A 16,593-nucleotide genomic window follows, 5' to 3' on the forward strand; every position below is an offset into this window, starting at 1 on the left:
ATTGCTTTATAAAGTCTCAAGGAAAAATAACTGTGATAGTGTAGTGAAAATGTTTATTGAATAGTTTTTTATTTTAAATAATATGGAGTAACCGTAGAAGAAAAAATCAAAGTATAGAAGATATTTTGCCATTAAAATATTTTCATTTGACTGCTTCCAAATTAAACTGGTACTTTAGTATAGACAAACATTTTTTTAAAAAATATCAGCAATAAAGTTGCAGTTCAACATGAACATATTTTTAAAATTTTTACCAAATAGCTAAGGAGAAAATGTTTCCTTTTTTATTGTGAGCCTGTGTAATACTGACCAGATTGAGACAACAAATAATGGCATGTGAGTATTAATTATAAACAGTACAAAATATTTTCACAGTACAAAAATAACATTAAATTTCCGTAATTTCAATGAATTTCTCATAAAATATTCAGCAAATGCAAAAAAAAATATTCTGGAGTTTCCTACTAATTACAGAGTCTATTTGAACAAATAAATATGGAGCTTAAACAGCACTATCAAAGTATGTTTACTTTTCCCCTAAGTTATGTGTGTATCCCCACTTATAAGGGATCAGGGAACATAATCTATCTAATCCCCTGGGGAGATAGATTTTACTCCCAAAGGTTCATACTCAAATCATTTAAATCTTGGAGCTGCATCCAAGAGGAAGTTTAACAATAGTGATTGTTTATTTTGTAGATTTTAAAGAAGCTAGAGTGCCAGAGAAGACCTTTGAACTGTGAAGAGATTTCCTGTAATTGAAGCCAAAATGTCATTTATAGATCCTTATCAGCACATTATAGTAAGTTATTTGCTGTTTATATATTCTTTCATTGGGGGCAGGGGGTGGGGTGGGGAGCACAGATATACTTCTTTACATGAGTATTGCAAGCATTCCTAGTAAAGTAAAATAAAACTGTGACAAATCTTGAGTGTTTTAATGAAATGCATGTGAACGTGATGTGATTCAAATAGGCTAAATACATAATGAAACTAACCCACTTCCTAGCCTGGTAAGTTTCCAGAAAAGAGGGACTTGGAGGAAAAAATACCACTACATCTCTTACATACGGAAATTTCATGGAACATTTAAAAAGCATATTTATCACTTAGCAATGATCAGCCTGCATTAAGTTAAAGCCTTCACATGAATTGGTGGAGAAAAGATAATTATTAAGGTGAGAATTATATTTTAGTATGCACTGCCAGGGTAATATTCCCTTAGTCTGATATGTTTTTAAAAACTAGTTAATGGGTGGTTAATTTTTAGCAAAGACTTGAATAATTCACATTTTAGTATGTAATTTTCCAAACTCCATTGAAAGTATATGCTCACTCTTCTGATTAAAAAAAAGAGAGAGATGTTTTTGATGAATTCAACACTTGAGATCTAATGAGATTTATAACGACATGAAATAATTTTTATGGATATTGAAGAATATCACAATGTCATTTTTACTTAAAATAGAACACTGTTCTCTTACCCTACAAATAGTATACAATGGTGTATATACCATTCCCTGTCTTTCCCTGCCTAGCTAACAAAGACTAGTGTATCACAATTCTTGCCATTCACAACTAGATGCATTAAATATTGGACTCAGATCTTCCACTTCAGGAGAAGGTCTTCTCAAGGATCCTACTGGTGCTGAATCCACTGGATTCTTCACTTGCCTTCACCCCTGCCTCTGTTGGTCATTCTCTTAACCTTAAAACTCTTCTCAGATTTCTCTGCATCTGTTTCTTCTTGTCTTGCTTGTTTGTTTGCTTCTTGTCTTGCTTGTTTGTTTCTTCTTGTCTTGCATCTAAGTTTTCTTTTGCAGCTTCTCTTTCTGTTTGACTTTTTTTTAAATTGAGGTATAGTATATAAAGTTCATAAATCTTAATGATTTCAGCTTGGTGGATTTTTACATATGTATTCTGCCTATGAATCTATCATCAGGAGGAGTTGATCATGTCACTTCTGGTGCTGTGATCTTAGTGTAGATAGCTATTCTCAACATTTTATGTATAAGATTCACTCATGTTGTGAGAAGCAGTTCTGCATTGCTATGTAAGTGTTTTGTTATCTGAATATACCACAAATCATTTATCTACTCTGTTGATAATCAGGTAACCATATACATGTGACTTAAATTTTTTAAAAAGATTTATTTATATATACAAGCACTGGGTACAGTCAGAGCGCAGGAGGGTGAGAGAATTCACCAGAGCCAGAGTGGGGAACAGAACAGGCAGACTGATGAAATACACTGCTGAGGGGAGCAGCGGGCGAGACAGGAGAGGTCTGCTGCGCCATGTGGGACCCTCGCCGTCGGCCGGGGATCGAACCGGCGCTGCAGAGGCTGCGGACAGCTTCGCAGCCCAGCACTCAACCGCTGCGCCACCAGGGGAGGCCCTTAATTTAAAAAAAAAAAAAAGATTATTTATTTATACAAGCACTGGGTATAGTCAGAAGCGTGGGAGGGTGAGAGAATTCACGAGAGCCACAGCAGGGAACAAAACAGGCAGACTGATGAAATACACTGCTGAGGGGAGCAGCAGGCGTGGCATGAGAGGTCTGTGTCGCCATGTGGAACCCTTGCTGGTGGCCGGGGATGGAATGGGTGCTGCAGAGCCTGGGGCAGCTTCGCAGCCCAGAGCTCAATCGCTGCACCACCAGGGGAGGCCTGTGACTTAATTTTTATTCACTTCCTTAGGTCTGCTAATCTTGTTTTGCCCAAATACAAATTTATCTTCATTTCTATAGCTTTAAATGTGTGTTAAACCCTCCAACTTTTGGCTATTTTTAGTCCTTGTATTTTCTTTTCTTTTTTTTTAAAGATTGATTTGTTTATGCAGGCCAGAGGTGCGGGGTAGGGGGGAGGTGTGAGAGGATTCATCAGAGACAGTGGGAAACAGAACAGGTAGACTGACTGAAATACACTGCTGAGGGGGGCAGTGGGCAAGCTGCTGATAGCGTCATAGTGCTGTGTTTAACCCCTTGCGCCACCAGGGAGGCCCAGTCCTTGTATTTTCATATAAATTTTGGAATCAGTTTGTCAAATTACAAACACACACACATACACAACTGCTAGGATTTTTTTCTACTACTGCCTTGTCCTCCCTAATTAAATGAACACCTGAGGAAGAGTGCATCAGTTTTGTGGGACAAGGGAAATTTCCAAAGTTCCTCTTTGCCACAGGAGCTTGCAGATTCAGCTACATTTCCTATCTAAGAGAATCCAGTAAACTGTCACATTGATGGCATCATAACAAAGGGGCATGTTTTCTCTCTTTCTTTTGTTTTCTTTATTATTATTTGGGGTTGGTGCTGGGATTTTTACTAATACTGTAATGATTCTGTATTAGAGGAGATATGACAAAATAATAATGTTGAATCTTTCATTAACAGCACATGAATCTAATTCAAAAGTAAATGCTATTTAAATATCTTTAATTTTCTCAGTAATGTATTGTTTTCAGTAAGAAATAGTGCATATCTTATTTAGATGTATTTCTTGATAGTTGGTGTTTTATCTCATTGTAAAGGTATTTGTAAATTTCATTTTCCAATTAGTTGCTGTATTTATATGGAAATACAATTGATTTTTGTAGACCCAGTGAACATCATTTCTTTATTCATTCTAAGAGTTTGTAGGTTTTTAAAAATATTCAACTTATACATTCTTGTGAAAAATGCCAGTTTTCCTTCTTTCTTTTGAATCTTTAAATGTTTATATACGTCTTTCCAGTTTTACTAATTGTAGACCATCTATTTTGTGGTATATCCTGTAAAATTTGGAAATACCATTTTCACAAGAGCTCAATTAAAATATTTTCCAACTTTTATTTTAATTTGTTCTTGGACACATGAACTATTTAGATATGTATTTCTTAATTTTCAAATATTTGGTCATTTTATGAGTTGTCTCTGTCATTGATTTCTAATCTATTTCTACTGTGTTCAATGGACATACTCTATGATTTTTTTGTCTGTAGTATGTTTACATGGCTATGGCCTAATATATTCTCTATTTTGGTAAATATTCCATGTGAAACAGTATGTTCCATATCCACCTTTCACATTTTTGAATTTTGAAGATATGTTATTAGGTGCATACAGTTTAAATTTTTTTGTTGAATTGATGTTTTATTATAATTATAGGCCCTTTTCATATCTAATAATGACTTTGCTTTAAATATTACTTTGTCTTTTATAAATATAACCCATTTTAGTCTCTTTGATTAGTATATGCATCCTTTAATTTTCGATCTATAATTTTTTTCTTCTACTTAAAATGTGATTATTTTTAAAAGAACACAACCAGGGATACAAAAAAAAAAAAAAAAGCAAAAAAAACTATGAGATAATCTTTGTTTTCTGAAATGGTATCGTATTTTCCTTTCACAATTATGGTTTTCAATACATGGATTTAAACAATAAATGTAGGTTCCTTTTAATTATTTTTATATTAACAAAGATTTTGTCTTAAGGGCAGATTAATTTTTTTCACCCTAGCAGCTTAAGAGCAGTGGGTAATTTCTGTAATTCTCAAAGAACTTAATAAAAACATTTATTTGTAAATTTTTAACATAAATTTGGCTTTTGGCACTGAAAAGGGAGAAAGAAGATAAAAGTCCATAACCTTGGGCCTCCCTGGCTGCGCACGTGGTTGAGCGCCGAGCTGTGAAGCTGCCCACAGCCTCTGCAGTGCCGGTTCCATCCCGGCCAGCCCGCGAGGGTCCCACATGGCGCCCAGACCTCTCCTGTCTCGCTGAAGCTCCCCTCAGCAGTGTATTTCGGTCCATCTACCTGTTCTGTTCCCCGCTCTGTCTCTGGTGAATCCTCTCACCCTCCCGCGCATCTGGCCTGTATCCCGGTTCTTGTATAAATAAAATAAATCTTAAAAAAAAAAGTCCCTAACCTTGAGTTTGAGGCAAAGATCAATGAATTCTAAATCCTAACATTTGGACTTTCAATTCACTCTACCTATTAATTTATTTCAATTTTTTTCTGAGCATTTGTCACCATTTATTGGTTGTTCATTGTTTACCACTCTCTGTCAGTAGGCATTGAATTCATACATACACCAAACAGAATTCCTGAACTGTGCTTATGTCTATCTGAAGAACCATTTATTTATAATAATCATAATTTTTAGTAAGAGTACTGATAAGAGACAATGAAGATTACTTTGGAAATATGCAACATGAATAACTAATAAAGGAGACTTTCTGGAACTCTTAAGGAAGAGGCATGTAAGCATAGATCAGAAAATTTAGAAGTTAGATAAAAAGGGAGGAAATGGTTTCTGATTTGGAAATAAAAAGAATATGGGAGGTAGGCTGGAGTTGACAAAATACATGATTTAAGAAAATGAAAGAAGTTCAGTATGATTGGATCATAGTACATTTCAAAGTACGTGATTATTTCAGATGACATTCATTTTCCTACCTAATCTGACCCGGTCTAATTACTACTGCTGAATATTTGCTGCTTGCTTCTTGTCCATGGCCTTATGATCTGACCATCCAGCTTCTTTACCATGGCAGAGTAAATATAAAATCCAGATTGTTTCTGGATATTTTAAGACTCATTGCTATCACCTTTACTTGCAAATTCTATAACTGCAGCTACATATTTAGGCCATAGTCATTATTTACGTGATATCTTAATATGATGAAACCCAAACCACGTTTTGTTACCCTATTTTTCTTTCTTTTTTTTTAAAGATTTATTTATTTATTTGTTTGTTTGTTTTATTTATTTATACAAGCACTGGGTACAGTCAGAAGCTTGGGAGGGTGAGAGAATTCACCAGAGCCAGAGGGGGAGCAGAGCAGGCAGAAGGACCGAAGTACACTGCTGAGGGGAGCAGCGGGCGGCAGGAGAGGTCTGCGCGCCATGTGGGACCCTCCTCTGGTGGCCGGGGAGCAGCCGGGGATCGAACCGGCGCTGCAGAGGCTGTGGGCAGCTTCGCAACTCAGCGCTCAACCACTGAGCCACTGGGGAGGCCCCCTATTTTTCTTTACCTTCCCCAGCATCAGAGTGGGTCATGCAAATAGTATTCCAATTACAGCCCTTTCAAATGAAGAGGATCCTAAAATTCTATAGTTTTGTTTGTTCTGCTTCTTGCTGATGTGTGAAAAAAAAAGTGCATGGGTGTGTGTGCATTGATTGTTTTAGCGACAAAAAAATCCCTCTTTTTTTCACAGAAAGATGCTTTTCAAAATATAGAGAACAATTTCAGTAAAAATGAAAGAGAGGGAAAATTAAGCAAGCTCACTGGTAATGAATGGTTCCAGAAAGGCCAACAGTTTTGGATGCCTTGAGGCACAAATTGGCCTCATTTTTACCACATCTGTGATGCAGGGACATGTTAGTGAATTCAATGCAGCAATTACAGCCAAAAAGTCCTGCTGCTTCAAATAGTGCTGATTTCCAATAATGCTGTTGAAAAGGGAGTGACAAATATATGGCAGAATTCAGTTAGCTCACTAATATCTAGCATTTTAAAGTGCTTTCTAACTTTAAGGATATTCGTGCCTCTAAAACATACAACTTGTGTCTCTAAAATTTTCTGAAGTTCTTTTAGACCAGGAAGGCATCCATTTGACAAGGATAGGTCAAGTATAAAATATAATAAAAGTTTCCATTCTTTTTTACTCTGAAAAAAATGAGTCATTTCCCTGGAGTGAAAAAAAATTCACAACTCTTTTCAATACCTGATAGAAATGGAGGGTCACTGCTCACCCCACAGAAATTAAGTATTTTTTTAATTACTTAATTTATTTTTATATATTTTTTACATCATTGTCCATTTTTAAACAGTGTTTGCTTCCCGACCCTCCCTCAGGTGTAGTCCCCATAGAATTTCCTTCACCAGTGCACCCGTGCACCATCACCTCCCTCCCTCCCTCCCTCCCTGTTTTTAGATTGAGATAGTTAACCACATGGTATACTAGCAGGTCTGCCTGCTAAAATATAAGGGTCTTTGAAAAATACCATTGTAGGATGACTGCAAATTTTATCAAAAAAGTAGAAAGTTATTATTCTGGATTATAGTAACAGAGGGAGAAAACACTGATAAGTAATGAAAGAAATAGTGTTGTAATGGCAGCTCAGTCTTCAGATAATTGCTGATAAGCACGTGGATACTGAGTCTTGGTTGCTTCATCTGGGAACTGGTAATGATCAATTCCTGCTGTGTCTGCTCCCCTGGGGCTTATATCAACCATGTATTATTATGTTTACAAATGCATTCTTTAGAAGTTTAATACGTTAAGTTAGTGTTTCTAGGGGACATCAGAAAGTGAGATATCGCTACAGGAAAATAAAATAATATAAACATGACAAAGGCACAGCATTGCACACAAACTAATGATGAGCTTTATGACAGAATATTTTTGTGATCATGAATAATTCTAGGAAAGTGAAGAAGAGCACAGTTAGTAATAATTTTCTAACTGTTTCTGTTCTCTCCTTGAGCTCTGATCTCTGTCCTGGTGGTTAAGGCCTTCCTATCTTGTTAGGTCTTTGTTACTGTATTAGAATTCTCCAGAGAAACAGAATCAATAGGAGATGATAAGTGACTGATAGATGATTTATAGGTGATAGGTAGGTAGGTAGGTAGGTAGGTAGGTAGGTAGGTAGAGAAAGAGAGAGAGAGAGAGAGAGGGAGGGAGATTTAATTTTCTTGGGCTCCTATAGCAAAATGCCACAGACTGGGTAGTTTATAGACAACGAAAATGTATTGCTCACAGTTCTGGAGGTAGAGAAATCCAAGATCAAGGCACCATCATGGATTTCATGGACACTTTCTTCCATGTCCTAACAAGGTGGAAAGGGCAAGAGATCTCGTTAGGTTCCTTTCCTAAAGGCACTGATCCCATTCATGTGGGCTACTTGCATCTCCCCAAAGGTCCTTTTCAAAGTCTCCTAATACCATCAACTCTGGGGAATAGGAGGTTAGGATTTCAATATATGAATTTTCAAGTTTTTGGGCATCACACATATATAGATAGATAAATCTAAATATGTATATTTAGATCTAGACATAGAGATTTATTATGAGGAATTATCTAATATGGGCTTGGAGGCTGAGATGTCCCTTAGGAAGTCTGAGATGTCTGCAGACTGAGGACCCAGAAAGATGGGGGCATAATTCAAGTCCAAAGGCTTGAAAACCCAGGGAGCCCAAGGTCCAAATAGTAGTCCAAGAGCAGGAGATGACAAAATGACATGTCTGAGCTCAAGCAGAGAGATCGAAAAAAAGGAGTGAAGTTCTCTTTTTGCTCTTTTCAGGTCCTCAATGGATTGGATTATGTCCATCCACAGTGGGAGTGACAATCTACATTCCCAAGTCCCCTGGTTCAAAAGTGAATCTCACCTGGAAGCACCCTTACAGACACACTCAGAAATAATATTTAATCCGGGCACCCTATGACCTATCAGGTTCACACATAAAATTAATCATCACAGTTATGCTTCAGGAAAATGCTTGCTTATTTTTGTAAAATGTTATCTTATTTTAGTTATTCTTTGTGGGAAGTCATCCTCCAGATTATTTAATTAGCTTTATTTGTGGAATTCCCCAACTATTTTTGATTTAAATGAAAAGTTGCCTCAAGAGCATTCCAAGAAGACAAGTAATCATCTTATCAGAAAAGATTTCCACAGATGGTAAATTTAGCCTCCAAATTTGATACTTAGTATTGCCCCACATGCAATTGTATGCTGGAATCTGGATCTATACCAAGGGAGCCCTGATAAATTTTGAGTATGTGGTGATACTATAACTGCTATTTTACAGATGAGGAAACCAAGGCAGAAATATGAGATAGAAAATATAAGACACTTTCTTGTAAGTACCCTTCTGACTTTTGTCTGTGTTTTTGCTTGAGTTTTTCATTTACTGCTCAATGAAAAGAACAAGCAACACAAGGAGATGATTTTTTAGTGTCTCTTAAAATAAAGATATATTATCCAAAATGGCATTGGTAAATGCCCATATTTTCAAGTCTGTTATGTCTGTTAGTGTTAAATTTCACATCTGGAAATCATCACTACAAAGACATCATAAATTTGAATGAATATGACATATTCCTTAGGTCAGTATTTCAGAACTAAATAAGTATCTGTGCTGCCCCTAAGGTCTTTGAAAATATGTGGGGAAAACTTCCCAAAGGCACATGGTATATTATGAGTTCTACACAGCCCCTCCAGAGGATGAAGGTGTGTCCTCATATATCATAGCCTTTAACTCAGCCATAGTTACTCCCAGGAGAGTCTAGGTTTCTTCAATTAATGAAATACGATGTTCAAATTTTTTTGGTGAGGGCCTTCCTGGTGGCGCAGCGGTTGAGCGCTGGGCTGCAAAGCTGCTCACAGCCTCTGCAGCACCGGTTCGATCCCCGACTGCCAGTGAGCGTCCCACATGGCACGCAGACCTCTCCTGCCACCCGCTGCTACCCTCAGCAGTGTACTTTGTCACTCTGCCTGCTTTGCTCTCCCCTCTGGCTCTGATGAATTCTCTCACCCTCCCGCCCAGTGCTTGTATAAATAAATAAATAAATCTTCAATTTTTTTTTGGTGATACTACTTAATTACTGCGGGTCTAGAATGTGTACCTCAATTATTTTTTAAGAGCTAACAATTTGAGTGTTTTAAGTATCTTGAATGTATTATAGTCACTATAAATTCATAATGAATATGTCATTAAATGAATATTTTAGACCTAAGCATTTACCATCAGATACTTTTTGTACTTACTGTTCAAGTGGCAAATTTTTTACTTATGAGGGAGAAAAATCTTGTCATATTTCTGACCATGACTTTTATAAAAGATGTCTGCAAGGGCTAACAAATTCTGTTGCCAAATTAGGTGTTTTGAAGACTAGGATAATTTGTGCATATAGCCAACCCATGACTAAGAATTCTTAAAGCAAGGTTATATAGCATTGTAGATTGTAAATAGATAAGCTGATCATATTTTTAAAAATGTGAAAGAGTAATAATCAATGCCTGTGCCTCTTAAGTTTTAGAATGAAATGCTACACCAGGAAGTGAAACCAAAAATAAATACCTTATATAAAAAGTATCATGACTCTTATATGACAACAATGCAGCAATTCTTTAAAAAACGTTTCCGAGATCTGTTTCAAGTTTCCTCCTATTGATTGTGGTGATGCCAATCTCTGGTTCAGTAATGAGATTCTCTGGCCTCCATCAAACTAACAGTCTTTCATTTTGGTTTGGATTAAAATTAATCAATGGTAGTGGGATCAAGAAAAAATACATGTTGAATACACCTTCTCTTCCATCAGATTTGCTTTGTGATTTGCTTTGTTTCTTGATTGTAACAATTGAACTTTCAACAGCTAGAACAATCATCAAATTGATTTTGTGTAAATTGACTTATTCTTTTTTACAACACCCAATCTTTGTAAAACAGATGCCAATGTAATTCTCCATAATGAATTTAATGCAGTAAAGGAATTTAATGCAGCCGCTTTCATAATGACTTTGGAAATTGTAATTGTGAAAAGAAAAGGGGTTGTGATTTTTCAGTGTGGAAAAGATCATCAATGAAGATAAACTCCCAAAGTGAGGTAATTCAAGGCTGAAGACCAGAAGGAGAGGCCTTAATCTTGGTGACTAAGTTAATGTTTGTTTTGAGCTTGTATATGACATCTCAATTGAAATATGGCATCTCCTTTTGCCAGCTACCAACTAGCATTGTGCTGAGTCATTAGTTTCCCCTGGGGAACACTGGTTGTGGATTCATTAATATAATTTCACCTGGCACCATCCCTGAGACAGAGGTGAAACTTTCCTCTCTGAATCAGAAACTTGCTAGCTCAGTCTATACTCGTTTGACATTGTATGTGATATTGACCCCAGGAAATGGCAAGAGATTATCAAAAGATTATTTGGGCAATCAGCCATATGAACTGAATCCTTTTCTTCAATAATTTATAGTTTCTTTATATATTCTATTATTGATTCTTACAGCTCATAGAAAGATATGGCCATGATTTTGACATTGTGTTTTGAAAACAATTTACAAGTGATCGGAAGACATGATGCTTCTAAAATTAACTTTAAAAAACAAGAAAGTGGCTGATTTATTCCTTCTTTGTTTTGAATAGTATGTAGGTGTTTAGTTAATTATAATTAAGATGTAATTGAGGTTGGGCCTCCCCGGTGGCACAGCGGTTGAGTGCTTCGGTCCTTCTGCCTGCTCTGCTCCCCGCTCTGGCTCTGGTGAATTATCTCACCCTCCCGCGTTTCTGACTGTACCCAGTGCTTGTATAAAAAAATAAGTAAATGAATGAATGAATGAATGAATGAATGAATGAATAAATAAAATCTTAAAAAAAAAAGATGTAATTGAGGTTATGAAAATAAAAGCAGGTTAAAGTGAAGAGCTGAATGATAATTGTAAATAACCCATTTACTTGAGGGACTTTAGATCAACCTCAGATATAATAAATATCTATGCCACTTAACAAAAGGAAATAGCCCTTTTTTAATTATCAAAGATATTAGTATTGGCATTGCTAATATCTGTGTAAGTAAAGAAATATATAAAGAATAAAAACATTTGGAACAGCAAGAATAGATTCTAATTCAATATCTTTTTACTAGGAGATACTGAGAAATTATTTAAGCTCTCAGAATCTCACTTTACTCATCAAAATGTAAAGAATATTTATTTTATATGGTTATTGAGAAGAGTAAGTGAGAATTCACATTCTAGTAGAATATCTAGCATATGATTTAGAATTAGCGTATTCCTATAATATCATCTCTCTGTACTAAAGATTTGACATTAATACATTTGCAGCAACTTAAAAAATCAAGTTTTAAATAATAATTTTTATGTCACAATGGAATTTTTGACATTTAAAAAACCATGTGGTATTAGATATTCAAGGATACGGAAAAAGCATAAATGATTTTGGGAGGGTGTGCTATTATTTATGCAATAGTTATTCTTGAAACGCTCTCTTTAATGGAGAAATCTAATCCCTAAATTGAAATTTTAAATTCAGTTTTGGCAAATGGATGTACAGTGGTTCTAAAACCATTCATTTCATTAGGTTATGAAATATGTTCGTAGTAGTCCTTTAGTGTTTTTCTAATGTCCATAGAATCTGTAGTGAACTTTTTTCATTCATTAATGACATTTGTAATTTGTGTTCTCTCTCTTTTTTCTTATTTAATGTAACTAAAGATGTATAGTTTTATAATATTTTCAAAGAACAAATTTTGAGTTCATTCATTTTCTCTATTGATTTTCATTTTCAATTTTATTTTCTAATTTTTATCATTTTTCTCCTGCTTAGTTTGGATTTAATTTACCAGACATTTTATAGTTTCCTGAAGTAGACACCTAGATGATTAGTTTTAGATCTTTCATATATATACAAAATTAAATGTTGTATATGACTTTTGCCACATCCCCCCAACTTTGATTAGTTGTGCTTTAATTTAGTTACAAATATTTCGAATTTTTTCCTGAGACTTCTTTGACAGATATGCTGTTTAGAAGTTTATTTTTAAATCTCTGATTACTTTGTGATTGTTCTTTCATTCTGTTATTGATTTTTAATTTAATTCCACAAAGACTGGAAATTGGATGATCATTCCAAGTGAGCTTAAGACAAATGTGTATTCTGCTGATATTGGATAAAGTAATCTTTTGACAATTTTGTCCATTCAATTAATAGTTGTTGTGTAATTCAACTATGTCCTTGCTGGTTTCTGCCTGCTGGATATGTCCATTTCTGATAGAGGGTTGTTAAAGTCTCCAACTATAATAGTCAAAAAAAAAATTTGTGGTGGAAAAGTGCATGTGATGTTCAGTTGTAGTGTGAGGCAAAATACTTTTTTGCAAACATTCATGTAGTCTTCATGGTTGATAATTTGATTTTATAGAATAATATTTGCCTACTCAGAGTTCTTCTGAATATAGTGTTCTCTGAAAATAAACTTAAGAATCATCTTGAGGGCCTCCCCGGTGGCGCAGCGGTTGAGCGCTGGGTTGCGAAGCTGCCCGCAGCCTCTGCAGCGCCGGTTCGATTCCCGGCTGCTCCCCGGCCACCAGAGGAGGGTCCCACATGGTGTGCAGACCTCTCCTGCCGCCCGCTGCTCCCCTCAGCAGTGTGCTTCGGTCCTTCTGCCTGCTCTGCTCCCCGCTCTGGCTCTGGTGAATTCTCTCACCCTCCCGCGCTTCTGACTGTACCCAGTGCATGTATAAACAAAAACAAATGAACAAACAAATAAATAAATAAATAAAAAACATGCCTCTATTTAAAAAAAAAAAAAAAGAATCATCTTGAAAGGTTTTACTTGCTTTCTGCCTTTTTAACAAGATATGCTCATTGTACATGACTTCATCTATATTTAATGCTGTATTGTAAATCTGAACATAAATTACAGATAGTGTTATCTTTAGAACTCCTAAATTATCTGTTAATTTTGACCCTGCATCCCACTATTCTTGTGAATATGTTTTACCATTTTTTCTTTCTCCTAGCTTTTATTGTCATTGCTCACTTCTCAATATTGTACCTTAGTTTGTTTATAGTCAACTATAGTCTTATTAAAATTAAGAAAGATGGAACTAGTTAATAAATGTGGACACCAATTCACAACATTTTTGGCAATTTCTTAAAATCATAAATATAAAACTACTGTATAATAAACAGTCCCACTCCCAGGGAGAGAGAAATTACAATGTAAGTCCATGTGAAGACTTACACACAAATGTTCTTAGCAATGCTATTTGTAGTAACCCCAAACTGGAACAACCTAAATGTCCACCAACTAGTGAAGGAAGATAAAATATGGCATATTCTTATAATAGTATGTAGTTCAACAACAAAACAACAAACTATTGAGACTAATCATGGGTGAAACTCAAAAACATTAAGAGAAAGAAGTCAGACAGTGCTACAGAACTGAAGCACCAAGGGAACTATGGCATGAGAGGGGGCAGGATGTGAGAACAAAGAGGGAGCCCACAAACCATGGGCTATGGTGGTGGGCACTATGGGTGATTTGGTGGTGGGTGCACTATGATGCTGATCCCTGGGTTTCCAATATTACCCCAATTAAAAATAAATTAATTAATTAAAAAAAAGGAAAGAAGTCAGATGAAAGAGACCACATGTAATATGATTGTATGAACTGCTCAGAAAAAGCACATTTATAGAGACAGAAAGCAGATTAGTGGTTGCTTGGGTTTTGGGGTATGAGGCAAGGTTTACTATAAATGGAATGAGGGATCTTCTGGCAGGAATGAAAAATGTTCTGGAATTGACTTATGGTGATGATTGTGCCACTTTTACACTTTCTATAAATTATGACTGCACTCTTGAATTGAGAAAATTTGTCAATATGTGAAATATACTTCAATAAAGTTGTTAAATAAAAGGCAAAAATGAAAATAAATGTGGGCCTCTCCTAAGAGTAAATAGAACTGTTTGAGCTTTTGATAAAAACTTTATAATCTTTTCAGCTGCTCGGAGAATTATGTGAGTTCCTGCTCTCCCCTTCTGTTTCTGTAGGTAAAGTTGTTTGATAATGAATTTCCAGTTAGATGAGGTGCTTAATAAAGTAATGTATGAGTACTAATAGCTCACATTAGACTAGTAGAGACTTTTAGCGTTGCATGTAGTTTATAACAAATACAATAAAATCAACATTACTGGGGCCTCCCTGGTGGCACAAGGGGTCAAGATTCAGCACTGTGAAGCTATCTGCAGCTACTGCAGCATGAGTTTGATCCCGGCCAGGGAGCTACTCTCATGGTGCAGCAGACCTCTCCCTGTCTCACCTGCTGCTCCCCTCAGCAGTGTGTATTTCAGTCAGTCAGCCTGTTCTGTTCCCTGCTCTATCTCTGGTGAATCCTCTCACTCCCGACAACTCTGGCCTGTATCCCAGTTCTTGTATGCATAAATAAATAAATCTTTTAAAAAAAGAGAGAGTCTTTCATTGAATAGTAACAATGAAATAAAAAAAAACAATAATATAACATTGTTCTGATGTTGTTTTTTGAAGCGAGACTTCCTAGTCACCCAGTGTAAAGAGTCATTGTGCTTCTAGAAACCCTGATTTACATGCTCTTAAACAGTTGGTTAACCTGGCAAAGAATTCTTAGTAGTCTGGCTGTGCTGACATTTTAAAGCATGAACTAAATGCCTTAATACTTCTGTGGTGGGAGAAAGGGAAGGATCAAAAAGAGGATAGGATCAAAGTATGTTTTTGGTATGCATGTCATTTACTCCCAATTACAATGCTTTTAATTATCTCAAGGAAACAGTGAGTACAATTTACTTGGACTCTGTATTGGAAGCTACAATTGTTATCTTTTTATTTCCAGGTGGAGCACCAGTATTCCCACAAGTTCACAGTGACGGTGTTGCGTGCCACCAAAGTGACAAAGGGGGCCATCGGTGACATGCGTAAGTTCTTTTATTTGCTTTTCTATTGCAAATTCATAGTTAGGGTTTCCCTTTAGATTATCCAAGTTCCTTGACGGGTTCCTTCTTCAAACAGGTCATCTCTATCTAGATCTTTGAATGATACTGTTTTGAGCAGTTCTTGATGCTTTCATTTGTCTGAATATTACTTCCCGTTGGCTTTTTAGTGGAGAGAGCATGGAGTCAGACAAAACGATTGTTTTATACAATACAGATCCTGGAATTCAATGAAATTGTATTTCATTCTGTCTTGGAAAGAGTGCTTAGTCAGGACTTCAAAATAATCTTCTCTGTGAGGTATTATGCTTTTAGGATTAAAAAACTGCCATCTGACTCTGAAGCCTTTGCATAGGTTTATCATGTGTGGAAATAGAAGTGACTGTAGCTTCTATTTTAAGTGACAGCTTAAAATAATGCAACATAGCTAAGGAAAATGTTGAATTAACTTGCTGGCAGTATCCCTCTCCATGCTTTTAAAAGCAGTTTTCTGTTTAATGTTACCACCCTGAATCATGGAAATGGGATTAAAAAGAAAGATGGGTATTATGATGAGTTTAGTTGAGTTTTAGATTATTTATAAAATATGGGAAAGACAATGGCAATTTAACTCAGGAAAAGGTTTTAAGGAAAGGACAGAGATTACACTTTACCCATCTGGAAAATGGGGAAGGCTTTCTCGCCTAAGTGATATTGTAAATTGTAAACTCTTAAAGGAGAAATATCTCAGTGATGAGAGCAGGTAGAAGCTTTGGGCAAATAGATAGCATGTGCAAAGTGCAAAGGAGAGCAGAATTATAGAGAGCAGTGTCATTTGAGAATATAAAGCAAAGGTAAGGGAGCAATATGACAAGGACTAAGGTTGACATTTTATCAAAAATACAAGAATGTGATGGCATTTGTGAGTTGTGGCAATGTGAGTTGCAGTCACGTGATGGATTTTCATTTTTAAAAATGTTTGTTCTGACCCCAGTATGTTAAATATATTGGGGGTGAATGTGAAATTTCCTTTTTAAAATTTTTTATTGAAGTAACTTTGCTTTACAACATTACGTAAGTTTCAGGTATACCTCATTATAAATCAGTGTGTGTATATATTGCATTAAATTCAACAGTAGAAGT

General features: G+C 35.8%; 1 protein-coding gene across 2 annotated transcripts in view; it reads left to right on the forward strand.

The window, feature by feature from the left end:
* Window positions 1–769: 769 nt before the first annotated feature.
* Window positions 770–16,593, forward strand: part of PLA2G4A (phospholipase A2 group IVA) — a gene marked incomplete at both ends in the record, with an annotated part of 113,051 nt that continues 97,227 nt past the window's right edge. For both annotated transcript variants that reach the window (XM_084249715.1, XM_084249716.1), the window contains 2 exons: window positions 770–802; window positions 15,375–15,456. In XM_084249715.1, coding sequence (XP_084105841.1) covers window positions 770–802; window positions 15,375–15,456 — 115 coding nt within the window. The remainder of the gene's footprint in view (window positions 803–15,374; window positions 15,457–16,593) is intronic.

This window comes from Talpa europaea, assembly GCF_964194135.1.
Source record: "Talpa europaea genome assembly, chromosome: 12".
Classification (NCBI taxonomy): domain Eukaryota; kingdom Metazoa; phylum Chordata; class Mammalia; order Eulipotyphla; family Talpidae; genus Talpa; species Talpa europaea.